Source organism: Cygnus olor, chromosome 19, assembly GCF_009769625.2.
Source record: "Cygnus olor isolate bCygOlo1 chromosome 19, bCygOlo1.pri.v2, whole genome shotgun sequence".
NCBI lineage: Eukaryota > Metazoa > Chordata > Aves > Anseriformes > Anatidae > Cygnus > Cygnus olor.
Window position 1 is genome coordinate 1,203,205 of NC_049187.1, and position 20,175 is coordinate 1,223,379.

The 20,175-nt window shown below is 47.1% G+C and overlaps 1 protein-coding gene across 2 annotated transcripts in view; it reads right to left on the reverse strand.

Moving 5' to 3' along the window:
• The window catches only part of ZNF618 (zinc finger protein 618), a 165,652-nt gene extending 147,518 nt beyond the window's left edge, over positions 1 to 18,134 (reverse strand). Inside the window, exon 1 of one of the 2 annotated variants that reach the window (XM_040532085.1) lies at positions 18,021 to 18,134. In XM_040532085.1, the coding sequence (XP_040388019.1) occupies positions 18,021 to 18,029 (9 nt within the window). In that variant the 5' untranslated portion in view covers positions 18,030 to 18,134. Of the gene's footprint in view, positions 1 to 17,013; positions 17,285 to 18,020 lie in introns of those variants that run through there. The other variant, XM_040532086.1, reaches the window with a different exon arrangement.
• Positions 18,135 to 20,175: the final 2,041 nt, after the last annotated feature.

Consider the following 20,175-nt stretch of genomic DNA (forward strand, 5'->3'; position numbering starts at 1 on the left):
GACCTTACAGAGTTACCGCATAATTTGTCTCCAGATTTTTATGCGCAGAACTCGAGAGCTTCCAGCCAGAATTCATTTTGTTTGTGGCATTACCTTTTTTATTCAAATGTTCACTGAGCTTAGAAAGGGAGGATTTTGGAAATGGAGTACACACCAAACACATACACAAAAAATTGCCATTTTTGCTACAAACGTCCACTCCCAGATGACAAGCCTTGTGCTTCTGTGCAAAATAGATGTATACACACACAGTATGCATACAAATATATGCATACATGCACACACATATGTCTCTGATGGTTGTAAAGGTCGTAAGAAAAATCTAATCCTTCAAAATCGCCTGTGGCTCGAGGTCACCTCTACGCTCAGCAGGTCAGTGCAGCAACAAGGTATGTTTGTTGTGCAAGGAGACTCCAGGCTTGGCGGCAAGCTGCACGTACCTCTTAGCTTAAAAACACAATCCCCACAAAATGAGCATGCCCCGGCATTTTGCCACGCCCTCGGATCATGGACTTCCCAGCACGTGACACAAATCGGGTCCTGGACCCAGTTTGCCTATCACCTACCAAAGGCATTAAACAGCTCCTTTGCAAATAGGTTGTTCCCATATCTTCTTCCTCCAATTGCTATCACCATCTTCAGTGGACAAGTTTCCTCTGCTAGCTTCCGTCTGCTCTGAATGTATCTAAGGAACCCTTTGAAGTCAAAATATTCTTAGCAATTAAATCTTCTCTATTTCTTTTCGCCTTCCTAATTATCCTTTTAACTGCCTTCTGCTTATTTTAATAGATCTTCCTATCCTCGTCCTTACCAGACTGTTTATACTTTTTAAAAGCCTACTGCTTACTGCTTCTAATACTGTTTACATCTTCACTTAGCCACCTCAGCACAGTTGCTGCTTTTTGCCTGATTTCAGAGTTAACCAGGGGAAATTTCCTCTCTGATCTCTACAACAGTTTGTAAATACCTCCCATTTCTTCTGCCATACATTTCCCTCCTATCTGGACGAGGGAACGAAGTCTCCTCCGGACCATGAGGTGCTCTGAGGCAAATCCGTATTCTTATACAGCACTTTAGGCACACTTCTCTCCACTGCTCTGCCTATCGTTTCTGCATTAGGAATATTAAGCAGATTATTAATGACTGAGTCCCATGTGTTCCCTAACTACCTTATTCATTATCATTTCCTGCCTGAAAAAGTAAACAAATAGCCTTTTGTGCTCAGTGTTACAGGAGATTACCGATGAATTTCATTAGTTATATCTCTACTAGGGGCAAAAAACAGTTGCAAGCACTTTGGCTTCGTGCGCTGGCTTACGCTGGGGGGTGCCTGTGTGTGTGCACGTGCCATGGTCTGACACCGGCCCAGCAAAACTACCAGGAAGTTTTGGTGCATCCCGCAGGGTTTGGACGTAGGTGTAATTTGGGGTTCACCTAAGCAAACTACAAATCCATGCTGCATTTCACTAACAATTCCAGCTGGGAAAAACAGGTCAGGGCTGCGGAGTGGGAATAAGCATCCATCTTTAGTTTGGAGAGACTCAGAAACGCCGCAGAGCTGCTACCCAGGCTGCGCGAGCCGCCACTCCCACGCAGGAGGACACGCGCGGGTAGCACGATTTGGGGAGCAGGAGCCTTTCCAAGCGCCATGGTGAATGTGAGCAGGGAACGGTAATTGAGTTTGTCTCACTAATGACAGGGGTTCAGACTGAGGCTCTGGCTTGGTAAGTCCCTACACCATTATTCGACAGAAGTGAGAGTATATTAAAGGCTCACTCAATATTTTCTCTGTTCCTTATAATCCTTCCCCAACCATCTGCTGCTGGACACTGGGAAACAGGATACCAAAAGAGAGAGACAGAGAGCGAGATCTTTTGTTTAAACCACAGAATAGTCATTCTTTATAACATAACAGCAATTCTCCCCTGCCTAACTGCTAAACTCTGCCAGAAAACTCTGAAACACATATTCCATAGATGCAGAGAATAAGCAAAGGCATCAAGATATGCAGCGTCCACATTTTCCCTTGGTAGTTTGCTCTAATGGCTGATCTCCCCTGCTGTTCAAAATTTCCACCTCCTACTCTTAAAAATATTTTTGCGTCTTCATTTTGTCATCTGAATGTTTGGATTCAGCTTCCAGGTATTGTTCCTTGCTTCATGGTCTGCTAAAATGAAGAGCTCTTTGGTACCTGCCTTTTATTTTTTATTTATTTATTTTTAAAATCCATGGAGAACTGGCTCTACAAAGATAAAAATCAACAAGTGGTTTTTTTAATCTTATTGCCAGAGAGAATTTCCCAAAATACTGTGCACGTCCCAAAACATTTCAGAACAAATACCAGTGACTATTTCCTTGGCTCCCTGAATTGCTTCACTCCAGCCACACAGTCTGCGTCTTCTCCAACTTTACAACATCTCTTAAAAAAAAATGAGAACTGAAAATAGGGATATTGCATTAACGCACAAGCAATAGGAAAAGACAGAATAGTGGTTTTCACATAGCTCCCTTGCTCTGCACACCCGTGGTTTGCATAACCCCATTCCCACAGATGCGGTGTCATTGCCTCCGCTGCAGCAATTGTCCCTTTCCCACCCTAAAAGCCTGCTTTGGGATCTCTGCTCCTTCTCTATTTTCCCCATTTCTAAAGCACCCCCTCGAGATCGTATCTCCCAGTGCACAAATCCTACAACTGACCGTACCAAAGCTCCTCAGATTGGCCCGGGTGAGCCTCTGGCTCCAGGCCCACGGGGCAGGCAGCACCGCGCCTTTGGGGCATCCCAGGCCCCATCCAGCTCTACCTTCACACGAGCGCGATGCCACAAGCAGCTGATGGAGCCAAACGCTGCCCGACACCAAAACACTTCACCAGCTCAGCACACGACATGTGCCGCCACCACTTCTGCGAAAGAATGAGCTCAAGTGGTTTGCTATTCCCATCGCTTCCTTCCCGACGCTTCCTTCGTGTGCTCCTTTGCTCCATCGTCCCCAGACTGATGTTGGGTTAAGATGGTACAGCAACAGCATCTGCCAGTTTTTCTGGAATGTTCTCAAAACGCCCAAAAGGGAAAAAGAAAAAAAAAAAAAAAAAAAGGAAACCCGGCAGCCATCCATCCCCTGCAGGACTCCCCCGTGAGCACCACCCACACGTGCCAGCTGGAAAATGCTTCTTCCACTTCCCAGCCTCTGCCCAACACCCTCCCTGTTAACAACGGCAGACCTCTTCTGCACATGGACTATGAATACATCACACCTCTTCTTTACAAATAGGGAACAGCAATATTTATTAAACATGTCTAGTTTTTCTGCTTTATTATGCGTTTTACCTCTCCGCAGTCGTGATAAGTCTACACAAACCATTATTAGAATTTCTTTTGTTCCTAATATAAATACTTTCTTACTGTTCTTTGCAGTGACAGTCACAGATTTTTTCCCTTGTGTTTTTAACTTCCTTTATCAATTTTCTGCGCTTGATAACTTCTAACTCAAGGATAACTGTCATCTCTTCCTTTTATTATTCCTTTTTTTCCCTTATTTTCATTCTCCCCAGTCTCTCGTGGCAAGCCCAGCGAGCTCGCTGGAGGGCCAGCGTGAGAGGGGGGCGCAGGGCCCTGTGCACAGCAAGCTGGGGCCTGGCTTCAGAACAAGCCCCAAATCAGAACGTGGCTCTCGTTTCACAGCAGGGCCTGAAAAGTGCACATGAATGACACAGAAGACAACAGATCCTGGAAGCAAAACAAACTGGGAAAAAGTAAAACCCAGGACCTATGTGGTGCCCTCTTCTGAAATTCTGCGGACCCAATTGTGGGTCCAGGCGGCTTCAGAGGGTCCGAAGGCACGAGCTAAAGGAGGGCTTACCCCAAAGGAGATAGAGCTCCTACAAGAAAGCCGGACTTCAACAAAACCAAAATGAAAACAGATGCCGGCACATACAGGACTATTTAAACTATAGCCTGAGAAAATCAACAAGCGCAGAAGAACGCCCAGCTTAAGTAAAGCATTTTCTATTGATGAGGTCATAAGCATACTGCATCCCTGAAAAACGTTACAGATATTTCTAAAATTCAGGTAGGAAACAGCAGTCAGCGCACTACCGTCCGTGTCCAAGTTAGGTCGGCATGCCGAGTGGGGCGTGCTGGCTGAGGAGCATGCACAGCCACGCCAGGGCAGCTGCGGCCACGAACTGGTGGCAGAACACCTGTAGGGACCGGTGGCAGAGCACCTGTAGGGACCGCAGCGCGCCCACGAGAGGCAGGTACAGCTCCGGCACCAGTGAGCACCGAAGGATGGTGACAGCACCTCGGGCATGTCAAAGAATACCAGAAGGCTGCAGGTATTTACAAGGGCAGGAAATACAACGACAGGAACGGCAGAACTCAGTTAATCCCAGAGGCCTGCAAATGCAAAACCTGGTTTGATGCAACATCGATGCTCCGGAGGCCACATCTGACCTCTCCCCCCATCGTGTCCTTAAATGCGGGTCTGGAGATACAAGTCCATGAGCCCTGCTCCATCATTCTCGAAGACCAGCAGGAGGCCGCCGGGTGTCCCGCCGCTCCTGTCCCCCCAAAACCTGACCCAGAGGCAGCCACCAAGCCCAGCCCTGCCGCCCTGCACCCGTGCTCCAAATCCAGAACTCTTGGGAACACAAAAGCTGCACCACAAAGTCCATTATGCTATGATTTAACTGCAGAAAAGGGTACTTAAATGGGAGAATTTGTTAAAAGAAAGATCAGTGGAGCAGTTAAATGTAAGAGCCTGCAGGTGAGGTGGAGAACTTGGAGAAGATGGCTATCACTGTCAAAGGGGCTTGTTAAAAAAATAAGCACAGCTAAAGAGCAGAGTGAAAAAGGCCATTAGGAACAGAAAGACACACTCAAGGAAGAATGTAAACTCAATGAAGCTAAATTTAAAGCCATAAGAAGCCAATCCAAAAAAAAAAGAGAAACAGGTCGCTAAAGGAATAAAAACTGATTTTAAATAAATAAATAAATAAATAAATAAAATCAAACCCATAAGCACCAGAAGTCAGAGTCTGGTATAAATCAAGCACTGAAGAAAGATAAAACCACAGTACAAAAATTCAACTTCTCTGCATCAGTGCTCGCATGTGAAATGGCTCAGAAACTCCCCTTCTGGACCCTTCCTTCATCAGGAGTGATCAGAGTATCTGCCTCAAACTGCAGGGTCACTGGAAAAAGATGTAGACCTGCCTAAAAAAATTAGCAGTATAATAAAAAACAGAGCCAGACAGTATCCAACAAAAAGTCTGAAAGGCACTGAGCTATTAAAATTACCTAGTACCACAAAATCACTCGTGTCAGCCTCAGTACCTAAAACCCACAAAGCAGAGAATGTGACTGCACTGTTTTGGAAGGGTCACAGAATAAATCCAAAGAACTACAAACTGCAGAACTTGATTTTTGTAGCAGAAGAATTAGTACAGTTAATTAGAAACAAAATCTGTCTTCACACAGAGAAAAAGGATACACCAGGAGTCAACACAGCTTTGCAGTCACAACTCACAAAACTATCAGGGTGTCCGGAACGTGTTGATGAGCAAATAGAAAAGGATGAGTGTGCGATGCAACATACCCGAATTGCCAAGTCTTCGCCAAGTTTCCTCTACGAAGGCTCTTACACCAAGCGCACTCACAATGCTGTCATATGTACGGGATAAAGCAAGAAATGTTCTGATCACCTAACAACTAATAAGACAGAAAATAAAGGAGAAGAATAGTTCGATCTCATAGTGGGGACCATACAGACGCCTGGTCAGCGCACCAAGTGAGATGCGGAGAAAGGGATGAGGAGAGTGAGGTAGCCAAGACTGTGGACAGAAGACATTGCTGAGGCCATCCAAAGCCAAGGGGGACCATGACAAGCAGCAGAAAGATCTTATGAAGCTGGAGAGCAGGTGACGAAATTGGGGATGAAATTCAACACGGATACATGCAAAGTAATACACCTGGGGAAAAGCAACTATATGGGAATACACAAAATAAAGGCATCTAAATCAGCCATTAGCATTCATAAAAGCAGACGAGGAGCAGCTGAGGGCACTTCCCCAACAGCGTCAGCACAGCGCTCGATGGTGGCCGGCACGGCAAGTGAAACGCAGCTAGTTATTAGCAAAGGAACGGAGAATGTGCCAACGCATACCGCTGAATCCATAGCACCGTGCATAGTTCTGGTGGTCCCACCTCAAAAATAACTGTAGAAATAAAACTGGAAGAGCAAATATTTTTCGTGCTCCTATTTGCCTAAATAAATTGCAGACGCTGCAATTACACAAACCATTGCCTCGGCGCTCAGCAACACCAGGCTACCAAAAATCCACATTAACAGGAGCCTGCAGCACGCGCTGGGGCTGCAACATGAGGAGCCTCCAAAGGGTCAGCACAGAGTTATGAAGCAGAGGTGAGAAGGAAACAGCTGTACAATATACCTGCCAGACTGGAAAACAAAGTTATTATTAATAAATCATCTGTCCAGTACCTGGAGTTACATGGGACGCAGATGTAAGACAGTTCCTGCCCTGCAGAGCTCACTGGCAAAGCCGTAGGCTTACAAGAAAACCTAGAAGAGTTTGCAATGCTGTCTTCTAATTTACGTAGTTGGCTGCCACTCAGCATCTGGTGATGGAGGAGCACAAACAAAAGGCTGACCAGCGCATATAAAAAGGATTCCCCCCTAAGGCAAAGGGCATTAAAAAAAAACCAGTGAGAGCAAGAGAAACCATCTACCACCAACTTGAGACAACGCAGGAGCAGAAAGCTCATGCAAAGAGAGAGGTCTGGAGATGTGCCTTAAAGCAAAATTTCCACCAGGCCTCGAAATAGAGACTCTGCAACACAGCAGGGCAGAAAGTTAAAGGAAAATACTGGAGGATGAATTCACAGAGGTGTCCAAGAGGGGAAAAATGGTTATGATCCAACATCTCACCTTCCTCGCACAAAATTATTAATAGTTCTTGAACACAAATTAGCAACAGAGCCAGAATGTTTGCTGGGTCTACAGCCCCGTGGCTTTGTTCAAGGATGCTCTTTGAGTCAGCTTTGCTCCATTTTGGGTCAAGTTTAAAAGCCCTAAACTTTCTCCACAGAAAGAAAGAACAGTCCCAAATTCTTCGAGTTTACAGTTTGCTGTTATGACTACTTGGAAAATCTAACAAAAATAATTGGACAAAAAGTCTAAAAGTTATGATGTCCCAAAAACATGTTTCTGCAGTTTGCTTTTGAAAAATTTCCTACGGCTTTTTTTGGTTTGTGGGATCATTAAAATAGCTAAGCTGGGAACGTCATTCACTTTGTGGGTTTTGCTAGGAAAGAGTACCTTTGGGTAACAGTGGCGATGTTTATGGGGGAAAAAAGGCTTTTTGTGAATAAAATGCATTCAACTATTGAGATGCAAAATAGACTAAATGATTATTTATATAACAAACTATTATAGTGTGATCCAACTTAAAAAAAAAAAAAAAAACACTTTGGCAGAAAAGAAACTAAAATGTATTATTCCTGGTGCCAGAACAGTTCTATATGAGAGCATATATTAATGGAATATGTTCCTTGTATTTATTGCGCAAGGGCTCTCTTGCCATAGAGAGAGTTAAGGTGGAAGGACTGTGTGTTTTGGAAACAATGCTGGCCTAACACTTGAAAATTACATAAATCCAGAGGAGACAGATAATTTTTTTTTCTATTTTCGGGTAGGAGGAAGGAAGAGGCTTGAAAAATGTAAATATTCTAGTGCCATTTTTCCTCCAGAATGATATTTTGCTCATGATAATATTGTCTTAACAAAACGAAATCCTTCTGTCCTGCACAGTTACAAGGATAGGCTGAAGTGCAGTATTTAGGTACCATTTTACTGACTTCAGTCAAAGCTCCTTTTGAGGAAATTTAACCACAAGCATAAATCCCTTTAGGACTAGTCCCTACGTGAATTCCTAAGCAGAACAAAAATTAAAGCATTGAAAGAAAAAAAAAAAAAAAAAAACACATCCTATGAGGAAAAGTCAAGACACAAATGGAAAATTCCTTCCTGGCTCCATGGATGCTAATTGCATATCTTACGCTAGGAGCTGAATATCATAAATTTCTACATATATATTTAATTAGGTTAATTTGTAAAATGTAGACATACGTCTGCTTAAGGTAGACAGGAACATTTCATTTTATACATTTTAAATATCACATAATGAACTACAATCACAAGCACTGTTTATGCTGGAATAGGAAGGCCAAAGAGTTCTCTGTAAAATGAGGAAAGCACAAACATATACGAGTTAGACAAACAAACATTCACAACGTGTGACTGCTATCTACACAACATTATTAGAAACCAAAAGCAATGGAGCATTCTCAGTAAATCTACTTCTTAGCAAATAAACCAATTAAGACATTAAAAAAAATAAGAAAAAGTTAAATCCACGCAAGGTTTCAGAAAAAAGGCCTTTCGTTTTTGTCAGTTTGGGGGTGTTTTTTCTCATTTATGAACAGCAAGACTATTGCCAGTAAGTGCAGGGTGCTCCAATGGACCCGTGCCTACATCTCTCTGACATCTGCGTGCCGATTCCAGAAGCGGGAACTGCATCGCTACTCTCAAACCACGCACATTGCAACTCCAACCCTACAAACTTGCTCCAGACATACTCTGCCTCCCGGCCCACAGCAGAGCGGGTCCCCCTCCAAGGCTTTCTCTCTGGCAATATCCTAAAAAACATGATGAAGGAGAAACGCTAATTCTAACTGCTGTTATCACCACCCAGCTGAATTTATAGGCCCTTACAATAAAGAGAGATAAGAAGGCAAAAATATCCCTCCATCAGATAAATACGTAGTATGCCTTGGTGGCATTAACCATGAGCAGATATCAGAAGCCACATGCCCCAAAACAATCTAAATATGACAAAGAGTCAAAATACACCCACAACAAGTCTTTGCTTTGTTAAATTATTAATTCATTTGCTGGCAGAGTTCGTCCACATCCCTGCTGGCCTGGGATGATCCCACCAGCTCATGCCCATCGCCGCAGCACCAGGGACACCAAACGTCAGTCCTGACCCATCTCATGTGTCACTGCCACCACCACTGTCCCCAGGACACACTTGAGCATCTCAAGGTCCCAACATATGCTCCTGCTGACAGCATCACCTAACTGCACAGGGGAATTTCATCGATTCTCAATGGGGTTTTCAGTTCCCCTCCGCTACGCACCAGACCCAAATCCAGCTGTGCCTCCCTACACGGGTTTCAAAAACGCATTCAGAAATCTGAGAAGGTATTTTGTTTCCAGCAAATAATTATCCTCTGTCCTTATGACCCTTCCTTCTCACCCTCAAAATTATGAGCATCACGAACACTGGTAAAAACTCAGGATTTGCAACTCACAGACTGAAGAGCACCAGACCTTCAGTGACAGATTTACACCCAGAAGCCTGTGGCTGTTCTTGGGTTTTGAGGTACAGCTCTACTGAGGCAGTTCACACACGACTGACGGGGTAATCTCAGCTCTACTCCCAAAGTACACCCAGCAGTCTAAATATAAGAAATTATACGAATCTGCTGAAGTAGAGTTTCCTTCTTCCCTCATGTAGCCAAGTAATTAAAATAGTCACACAAAAAAAAAGACAACTCACCAAAACACAGACACCTCCGAGCCCTGGTTAGAGGCACACACCCCAAGGCCCCAGTGCCCCCACTTCTACCACCCCGCTCTGCTCCCCCCACACCAGCCTGTCGGGCTCTCCTCTCCACAGAGCTGCTGGCTTTGGCCACAGAGTTCTGAACACCGAGGTTTAATACTTCCATAAATGGGCCTAAAGCAATTAAATACTTCTACTAAAATTGTTCTCCACATACTCTAAGCAGAACCTAAATGATGGGCCTTCAACGCAAGCAAACCCAAGTTCTGCTGAAAACTTACTTCTGTTGTTATTTTCAGACAGGAAAGGACACCTACACCCACACAGAGTAAAAAATTAACTTTTGAAAAATTACTTGTTGCCAGAATATACCTAGCAAAATGAAACTGCAACGAGCATTATGAAGGAAGGCCCCAAGGACACAGCGGTGCCACATGGCACCAGCACAGGACCGTGACCGCATCTGGCCCACGGAGCACTTGCTCAGCTGGCAGCTGAAGGAAGGCCTGGTGAGCACCCCTGGTTTTACTTCTGTCACTTGCTGAGATGCTGAACCTCACGCAATACCATCCCCAGTGTTTAAAAACACCCAGCGTACTGATGTTCACTGAGCCCCTTGTGTTTGCAGCCCGAGCCCTGGCCAGTACAGAGCCGAAGGCCCAGGCAGTGCCCAAGCCTCACCATCCTCCATCGCTACACCAAGTCTCTCGGACACTATAACCATCGCTAGACCAAGTCTCTCAGACACTATAACCATACATATAACCATAAATACTTGTATTGATTCTCTCCACACACGATGGCTTCTCAGAGGCTTCAACAGTCCCAAGCCTCTGCTCCACACACCAATGTTGGCATCTTCTCTTTGTCAGCCAGCATCAGGATACAAAAAATCTCGTCACTGCTTTTCCACTTCCAGCATTATTTTTCACATTATGACAGCCAAATATAGATGCGAAACAAACAGCAGTACTGTAAATTACAAGCAAGGAAGGCCTTGCCTATGTAATTAAATCTTTGCAGGTACAGTGCACCAGCTAAGCCTTTCTAAAGCACACGTTAAGGAGTACCTTGGCAATATAGGTTAGAGAAATAATGACAGAGGAGAAAGACTCCCGAGAAGAGCTGCCCTAGCAGAATTGGTGTTTTGACACTGGTCCCACCAGTGACAAGCATTGTGCCCTTCACCCCAGGCCCTCAGCATGGGGACAGCCATGGCTGCCCCACAGCACTGCAGTTTTACTGCAAACCAGCCACATAGCCTCCAGGTTCTCCAGATGCAGCACATCACCACAAGTCTGGTCTCTGCCTGGTGGGACCACCAGCCTGCAGCTCTGCCCTGACCTCATCCAGGATCATCTGGATCGTTCTACACCCATAGAGGCACAAGCTCAGGGGTTCAGCTGCTTTGACTTCCCCGGGGAGGACCTGGGTTCTCATCAAGCAAACTCCACTCCCTGAGATGTCCCAGTTGGAGAAAAGGATTCCAGCATGCCAGCACGAGCATTCAGATGGGTTACACACCTGAGTTAACTGCCAATCAGTTGTCAAAAAAAAAATGTAGAGCATAAAACCTCTTCTATATTGGCACAAAGGAAGTGGTTTAAGTACAGGTGCAGAGCCTAATCTGCTAATATCGAGGTGCTTCTACACCACTCATACCCTCAGTGCTGTATCCCTCCCCAAAATATACCTCTGAATAAGAAACTTCTTTGCAGCCACACTTTCAAGAGTATGAAGGACACATTTCTCTTATTAATCTTCTGCCATGTTTGACATCACTCACTTTGGGAGCAACAAATAATCAAACACGGAAAACCCAAATAACTCAACAAAGCCATCATGCAGCTTGCCCAACACCTCCACATGCGTTTAGATGCTCAATATTGTCGGTGTAGGATACCCACATCACAGGAGGCTACCTATATCCATCATTACGGTATCCAACTGGCAAACACAATTTCAGCAATTTCTGAAAACAAAGAACCAAAGCTGCTGACCCAAGCCCAAAAGGAAGATAGATGCTCACAATCAACTTCACACACCACCAGAGTCCTATGGACAGCATGGCAGACAGGGACCAGGACTGGAGGAGGAGGAGGACAGATTCAAGGTGTAAATATCCAACATCAACCAAGGGAAGGAACCCTACCTTTATAAACAGTCTGCTGTCTCCAGCGTCACGTGTCTTGGGAAGGGACTCACTCCTTGGGAAAGTCCTTCAGCCCTTCCTTCTTCTGAAGAAGACCCAAGCATGTAGCACAATCTCCCCTGTCCCACAACTCACCTGAACATGCACTGCAGGCACATCTTGGGATCTGCAAGACAAGGTGGGGATGGGAGCCAACCATGCTCCTCCTGTCACAGGCATTGCAGGCCCTCAGCTGTCACAGAAGCAGCCCGCCACTTACCATTGGTGATTATAATGTTCAACTGAAAAGGTCCATATATATATAAATTAATTTCTTACCCCTCCCTTTCTGCCACAACTTTATGCCCCTTCCACCACCCCAAGAGCTAACCAAGGAGACCAGGAGCCACATGCCAAGCCTCTTCCACGCCGGGTACACAGTCACCACCTTCACCATACACCATGTGCAGCTGCTTTCCTGGGTTTCTTTCCCACTCCAAGTGCTAGGGCTTAAAAATTCAGCTCTCACGCGACTGCTGATGAGGCAGAGCCGCTGTGACAAGCTGCACCAGAGCTGCATGCCACTGATGAAAGATACATCGCAAATGGTTATTTTTCATATACTATCCATGGTAAACAGCATCATTCATTTCTATTCCCTTGCTCCAGACAAATCAATGATTGTTAATGCAAAGTCAACACGTCCAGATGTAGTTTGCATACTAGTTAACCACTAAATTGGCATCACATAGTACAGAATAATCAAGAGACATTCAAGGAACCAAACAAAAGCAAAAAGGAGGCAGATGACTAGCAATTAATCCATAAAAGACCTTTAAAAATTAAACTTCTTCCCCAGAAAATGCAGTACGGCCAAACCGAATCCATAAATGCCCAATTCCAAATATACATAATGCTGTAGTTTTAACAGCTCAGAAACTGAGAAATTACAAGGAATAAGTATCTCCCGGCGGCATTTACTTTTGTCCATCACCGAAAAGCAACCACAACCTCCAGCCACTTGCAGTCCCCGTGCCCAGGTGCTCTCTTGCCACCGCTTTTCCCACCACTTACAACCAGGGCCTAATCCTGCCAGCACCACGACACAAAAGGCACGTTCCTGCACACTGCAGGACCAATGCTGTCCACGTTAGGCTGCTCCTGAAAGCCCCCAGCGCAATTAGCATACAAATAATTGTTGATGGGGATCAGAAGGTGAATCAGAGTAACCTGCAGTGCCCTGGGCAGCAGCAGCAGGTGCAGTTGCGATCCAGCAGCCCCTCTGTACACACACCGTGCTTCGCACACGCAAGCAGGGCGATGGACGTTACCTGGGCCGAGCTGTCCTGCTGCCCTGTGTGGATGGACGCTGTGCCCATTCCCAAACCTGAAGGATGCCCGAGCTGCCCACGGAACAGCCTCAGGGCATAAACCCCAACTCCTTCCCAGCACAAGCTGTTTTATGTTGGAAACATCAGGTTTCCAACATAAAATACAAATTTTTTAAAAAAATCCAATTTTTGGAAGCCTAATTTCACTACCGCGCTTGCCTAATTGCAAACTTGGCTGTGCATCACCAGAGCCACGTGACTGCACCCAGACCTGTACTACGCGCGGCATTACGGCAGTGATATATATTTAAATTATTCTGGAGTTATGCGAATAGGATCGTAACATTTTATATTGAGCTTGTGTAAATATTATCTACTACTTTAATAATGTTGTGTCTATTTTCATCCCTCGCTGAGGACTGGGTACTTTTTGAAAATTTTTCCTTTTTCAAAAGCACGTTTCAGTCCTGCCACCAGTGCGGCGTTGGTATCGCTGCTTCCTCCCCTCCCCCTCCCTGGCTGCCCAAGAGCAATTTTTAAAATGATAAATACTGATCAACTTTCCAGAAAAAAAAAAATCCTCTGAAAGCAGACTGCAATGAAAAATTATGAAAAATTTTTCAAGCAAGAGGAGGCTTCTCCTGGAAGGACACCAGCACACAGAAAGGTTAGATTCAGAAACCCATTATAACCTAAACCGCAGCTTTTCATCACCAGTGGAATATATAATGGAAGCCGTTGTTTAAATGAAACTGATATACGCAGAGTTAAAGACTGTAAAGGTTGCGGTACGCACACCTACTGTATGACAGCATCCCCACAAGTTGCAACCGAGTACTATTGCCTTGCATTTCAAATCTCTGCAGAGGAGACGTGCAACACACAGCACATCCCCAATAACCACCTCAAGACAATTCACTTATTCTCACAACAGACTAAAACAGGTTACGATAGATATAAACTAATTTCAATAATGATATTTTAGGAGAGCACGACAAACTTTAAACACAAAACTCTAAAACACCGTATTTGTGGCCCCAAACCAAAGATATGCCATTATTTATAATTAAATGCAGCACCCATCAATGCGTAACCCCCCCGATCCTACAATGCAGCCACAGGGTTTCTCCCCAGATCTCAGGGTGATGGTGGGGGGAGCACAGAGGGAGAGAAAGAGCAGCATCAAAAGCTCTCTGTTTGGAAAAAAAAAAAAGTATGAAACCTTAAAAAAAAAAATTACAGCTAAACAGTCTCTTTTGGTATAATCACAGAGTCAGTGAAAGTTCTGGGGTGCAGCTCAAGGAAGGGAATTCTTGGCACATAAGAATATGGAAAAGCCAGCATGTTACAGCTTCCTGGCTGAAACCATGAATAAAATATTCTCCGGGATTGTTTAATCCAATTTAGAGCATTGTGTGTAATTTTTGCCCATATGTGCCACCCCGCTCTATCTGTACCACTGCAGGTCTGTAACCGTGGTACTTGTTTCATTATTTGCTAAAAAAGATTCAGGAAGAGGGTGGGTCCTTGTTGGGGGGGTTGGGGGGAGAATAAACGCAAAAATAAAAATATGAAGTTGACATTTCAGAATATTTTCTCCTCCACCCAAGAGAATTATCCTGCTTTGCAAATTTTCTCATCGCCCCCCCTCCCCCCGCCAGAAACACAAAATGTGAAATAAAATAATGGGAGCAGGGTGAAAAACAGCCTCAGAACCTTGAATTTTTCAGCCAGTGCTGCCTAATTTCAAACAAAGATCAAGTTACAATGAAATAAAATTAAAACAGAAGAAACTTTTCAGGGGTTTGAAATTCAGATTTAAAAATTCATTCCAGATTGAATTTTAATTTTTTTTAAGCAGTTGCAATTCAACATTTGTGGGTGGGTGCCCGGCAGCTCCACAAACTCTTCTGAGTTCAAAATTTAAAAATGCCTTTTTCAAAAAAAAAAAAAAAAAAAAAAAAAAGAACTGCTGCAGCTGTGGAGCCAGCCATCTTGCTATTTTGTCCCCATTTTAGAGAGGAGACTGTGTCAAGGTTGGTAAAACTCAATGTTGACCTAATCTTTCCCTTCCTCTCCCTCCCCCACTTTTGGGTGGAAAGGCCATGCATCTCTCCTATATTGCTTTTTATTGAAACAATGCATGTTTCAGAGCTCTTTTGTTATTTATTTTTAAAAGATCAATACCAAGACCCCAGTATTCAAGGGCAACCCTACAATAACAAACCAGTCTGTGCACAGTCCTAAACTTGCAGGCTCCCCGTAACAGCAAAATAATCTGAACATGACAACAAATTAAAAAAAAAAAAAGATTTTCATCTCAAACTCCAGGAAGGCTTTGCAGTAAGAGTCAAGGAGAAAAAGGATTTTGAAATTGTGAAAAATATCATGGCAGAGCCCTGAAAAGGCACTTCAGATTTACTGTTAAAAAAAAATAATCAAAATCACTAAATCTTCAATTAATTTTTCACAATATTGTTAATTATGCACATTCATAATATCATGGCGGACCTTATAATAAACCTGTGCAAATACTAGATTTATAAGATCCACAGTATCTGGAGTAGTTACAGTATGCATGTGCTTAAAAAAAAAAAAAAAAGGAAAAAAACCCTACTATGGAAATTTTTTCTTTACAAATGAAGTAGGAAATTAAATGCTGGAAACTATGTTTTAATTATGCCAGAAGAAACCATCAGAAAAGCCAAGAAATTCAAAAATAAAACTGACATTTGACTCTTAATTTTGCTTGTCCTCGTGTTTTCCTGGACCGTGTTTAGAATCTTATTGTTTAAGAGCAGTTTTGCATGAAATCCAAAATCACAAAAAAAAAAAAAAAAATTGGGGTGTGTCCACAGCAAATTTTCTACGGTCTAATTTTCCTGCAAAACTCCTTATTTGAAACAAGTAACTTTAAGCACTGCAGCAAAAACCCGTTCTGGCACACCGTGGTAGGCAAGTTCAAAATTACAATGAAGTACAATTCTTAATTGCTCCGTAACAGCAATTCTCCCACTTTCCCAAACTAATCATTTTATTGCAGTTAATCCAGAGGTGCCCACCTCCAACTTGAACGAGTTGGATTCCCGAGCACTCTGCTGCTTCCAGCCTCTATTTTCCTTCAGGAGAACCGGGGGGGGGCAGGTCGGGGGGGAGAGAAAAACCTGAATTCATTCAAATTCCAGCTTAATTTTCATTTACATATGAGCAGGGCTTTGCTTCCAAAGGGACAAAAATAAAATTTGGCTGGGCGGGGCGGTGCCGGGGTCCCCCCCGGCCGCTGGCCCCGCACCGCCCCGCCCGGCGCCAACTTTCTTAAAAATAAGAAATAGCTGAATATTTCCTCTTTTTTTTTTTTTCAATTTTAATTTCTTTTTTTTTTTTTATTTACGAAAATAGTCTCCTCTAGGTGGCGTCGTTTTAATGGAAAAAAAAAAAAAAAAAAAAAAAACTACCGTTTGGGAGGAAAATTAGAAATAAAAAAAAAAAAAAAGAGAAGGGGAGCGAGGGGGGGGGGAGAAGCTCCAGCAGGGAGAAAGACGGGACCGGAGCGCGGGGCCGGGGGCGCCGGGCCGGGCCGGGCCGGGCCGAGCCGAGCCGGGCCGGGGAGCGGGCGCGGGGCCGGGCCGGGCCGCGGAGGCGAGGCGAGGCGGCCGGCGGCTCGTCCCCGCCGACATGGCTGCTGGGCGCCGCTTTGTTTTCCGCCCCGGTCCGAGGGGCGCGGGCCGGGCCGGGCCGGGCCGGGAGGCCTCGGCGGCGCGGGTCCGGCTGCCCCGGCGGCGCCCCTCGCGCACTGCGCCAAAGCGCCGCCGGCGGGGCTCCGCGACGGGGCGGCTGCGGCTGCCGCCCTCCCTCCCCGCTCCCTCCGCCTCCCCCCGGGGACACGCCGCCCGGCCGCCGCGTACCTGCGCTCCCCGCCGCCGCCGCCGCCGCCGCCGCCGGAGCGGAGCCGTCCGGCTGGTTCATGGGGCTGGGGCGGGAGGCAGGCGAGCCCCGCGCCGCCGGGGCCTGCGATCCGCCGCGCACAATGCCGGCGCCGCCGCCGCCGCCGCTGCCTCCTTTCCGCCCTCCCAGGAGCGGCGAGTGGGGGCGATGCCCCCGCTGCGCGGGTGGGCGGCTCGCCGGGCTGCTGCAGCCCCCCTTCCCCCCGGGGGCATGGGCCGGGGCGGCCGCCGCGGGCACGGGCGCTGCCGCTAGCGGCGCGGCGCGCAGGGCTGGGCGGGCGCCTCCCGCTGCCGAGCCCGCGCCGCCGCCGCCGCCGCCATCACGAAGCCGCTCTGGGGCAGCTCCAGCCGCAGCGCGCTCGCAGCCAGCGGCGGCGGGAGAAAGGGGCTGAGTCTGGCCCAGCGCGGGAGCCGCGCCGCGCCGCCGGCCGGCCCCGCGCTGCCCTCCGCCCCCGCGCGGCCCCGGCACGGCTCGGCCCGGCCCCGCGACGGGCACCACCGCCGCCGCCGCCGCCCGGCGGGCGCGGGGCCGCTCCGCGCCGTGGGGCCGGGAAAGCGCCCCCGGCCGCGCCGAGCCCCGCGCCGCGCCGCCCCCCGCGGGGTGGCTGTGGCCGGGCTGCGGGGCGCGGCGGGGGCCGGGGGCGGCCGGCGAGGGGCCGCGGGGCGAGCGGCGGCGGCGGCGTCGAAGCGCCCCGCTGCCGCCCCGGGGGGCGGCGGAAAGCCGGCGGCCTGCGGCGGGGCGAGAGCCGCGGAGCCGCGGGCGGCGCGGGGCGAGAGCCGGGCCGGCGGCGGGGCCGGGCGGGAGGGGGCTGGCGGCGGGTCCCGCTCCCCGCCGCCCGCTCGCCCCGTCCCTGTCCCCGTCCCCGTCCCCGTCCCCCGCAGCGCGGCCGGCGTGGGCAGCGCCCGCTGCGCGCGGAGCCCCCGCGCTCGGGAGCGCGGTGACACCCCCTGTTTGAGAAGTCTCTCACAATAAGCATTAAGTCCCCATCCTCGTGTGAAACTCATCCCGCCACCATCTCCCTCTGAGAAAGAGCTCTTCCCCGGCACGTCCTCGCGACGTTTGGTGCTGCCCGGCAAAATTTGCTGTTTTCCTCGGGAAAAAAAAAAAAAAAAAAAAAAAAAAAAAGAAAGAAAGAAAGAAAAAGAAAAAAAAAAAAAAAACATGGCGCTTTTTCTCCCATGGAAAACATTCAGCATTAACTATAAACATAATTACATCTTGCGCATACCTGGTGTTTTTCTCCCTTGTGAAGCACTGCCAAAAAGATAGTTATTAATAGTATTAATAAAATAATCTGAACTCATGGATTTCCCTGCCCCGGCCCATGAAGCCCTCTTTCCCAAGAGCTCCACGAAGCAGAAAATTTGTGAAGAGTCAAGCACTGGTTTTATTCTGGTTGCCCAGACTAAAGATAGCTTCAAAGACATTGCGAAATAGAAATTTATTTTTTTAATATCGTTCATGCAGATTTCATTCCAAAATGCTGTACAATCAGATAATGTAATTACAGAGCTAAATAAAAGCAAAGGGGCAGGGGAATTGGTGAAGTTGGGCAAGGGAAGATGTTTTTCCAATGAGCTTAGAAGGGATGTGGGAAAGCAGGAGGCAAAGCGCGCTCGTGAGCCTCTGTCACCCCCTGCGCAGTGTAAAGAGGAGCAAGGAGTCCCCCAAGGTCAAGCGTGAAGCCAAATAGGATGTTCAATGCATGTAATAAGTATGAGGAAGATTGGGGGGGGAAACAAAACAAAACAAAAAACAGCCGCGTTTAGGATGCTCATTTGCCCAAGGGCAGTTCCTCAACCTTTAAGACTTTCCACTCTCAGGTGCAAAATACAGGTTTTTGGAGAAAACCCCCAAAGAAGGAAGGACGCGGGGTTCAGTCTGCTTCACAGCCTGGTCCCAGCCCGTGCTGCTGCATCCTCTGGAGCAGAGGGCCCAGTGCCTCCGTGCTGAGATGCCTTCTAGAGGCTTTAGGAGACCTGCTCAAAGATGGTAGAGAGCGAAAATCTTTGCACCTCTGGGTAATGTGATGTCTAACATTTACATTTGTGTGCTTCCGCATGGGTCGGAGCCTCTTCTGCACCCACTCAACAAACAACGTGCCCCAGCTGCGCACAGCACCACCGATGTGCCTACAGAGCCCCCGCAGCACCTTCAGAGAGGAGGGCAGAAGCACAAGTTGCCTCAGTGGCTGTGACAGATCCATGGCACAGCCCACCCAAGCCTGCAGAATGAGAAGCCGACAGCTGGGTTGGCTGTGCTTCAGCCCCTGGGTGAGGGACGCGGTCTGTCTCGAGCATGGCACCGTGAAACACTTTACCACTCCTTAGTTTTACAGTAAGGCTGCTCCTATGTCCCTTTAAACTGTGTCCTTGAACATCCAGTGCTGATTTAAACACTTTCAGCTACAGAAAATCCATCACAACTCACAATGATGAGGCCAACCATCATCACCTCCACTGCTAAAGACAAATCCATGACTCATGTCAAACCTAACCCAGCTTTGCTCCCATTTGGTGCATTTGGAAGATGGGGGAGCCTCCTGCCATCCCATTTCTGTGGGCCATGTAGATAAATCATCCCTTGCCTTCTTTTAAGGTCTCTCTTCCCTCTGGAAGGGCAGTGTTAGAGCTTCCTCAGCACTCCTCCCCAAATCCTCTCCCATTTCTTCTGATTGTAGATACAGAACAAATGCAGAAATTGAGTAGCAATCAGGAAACTGCCAGGAACACCAACCAGGCCTTCTTATATCTTCTTATACCTTTTCCTCTGCCCCTGCTGTCTGCTCTGGCTGTCCACCTAACGTGGCCGATGGGGTTGGGGTCCACAGGAGAGTTGCCAGTTCTTGGGCAGATTTCTGTGCTTGAAGTCCTCGTCCTGGGTGCTGGTTGGTTTTGGCTGTGTGAAACTGGCCCTCCAAAATCAGCACGTGTTTATGCTGCTGAGCTTGGCTCTCATCCTGTTTGTGCATAATGAATATAACCAAATTGTGATCACTTCCACCTGAAGAATGGCCTGTTCTCATCTATCAGTGTGAGGTCTAACACAGAATTTCTACAGTTTTGAGTTAGGAAATTTCTACTGATTAAGTCGGAGGATGTTCCAAGGATGATTTAATGCTG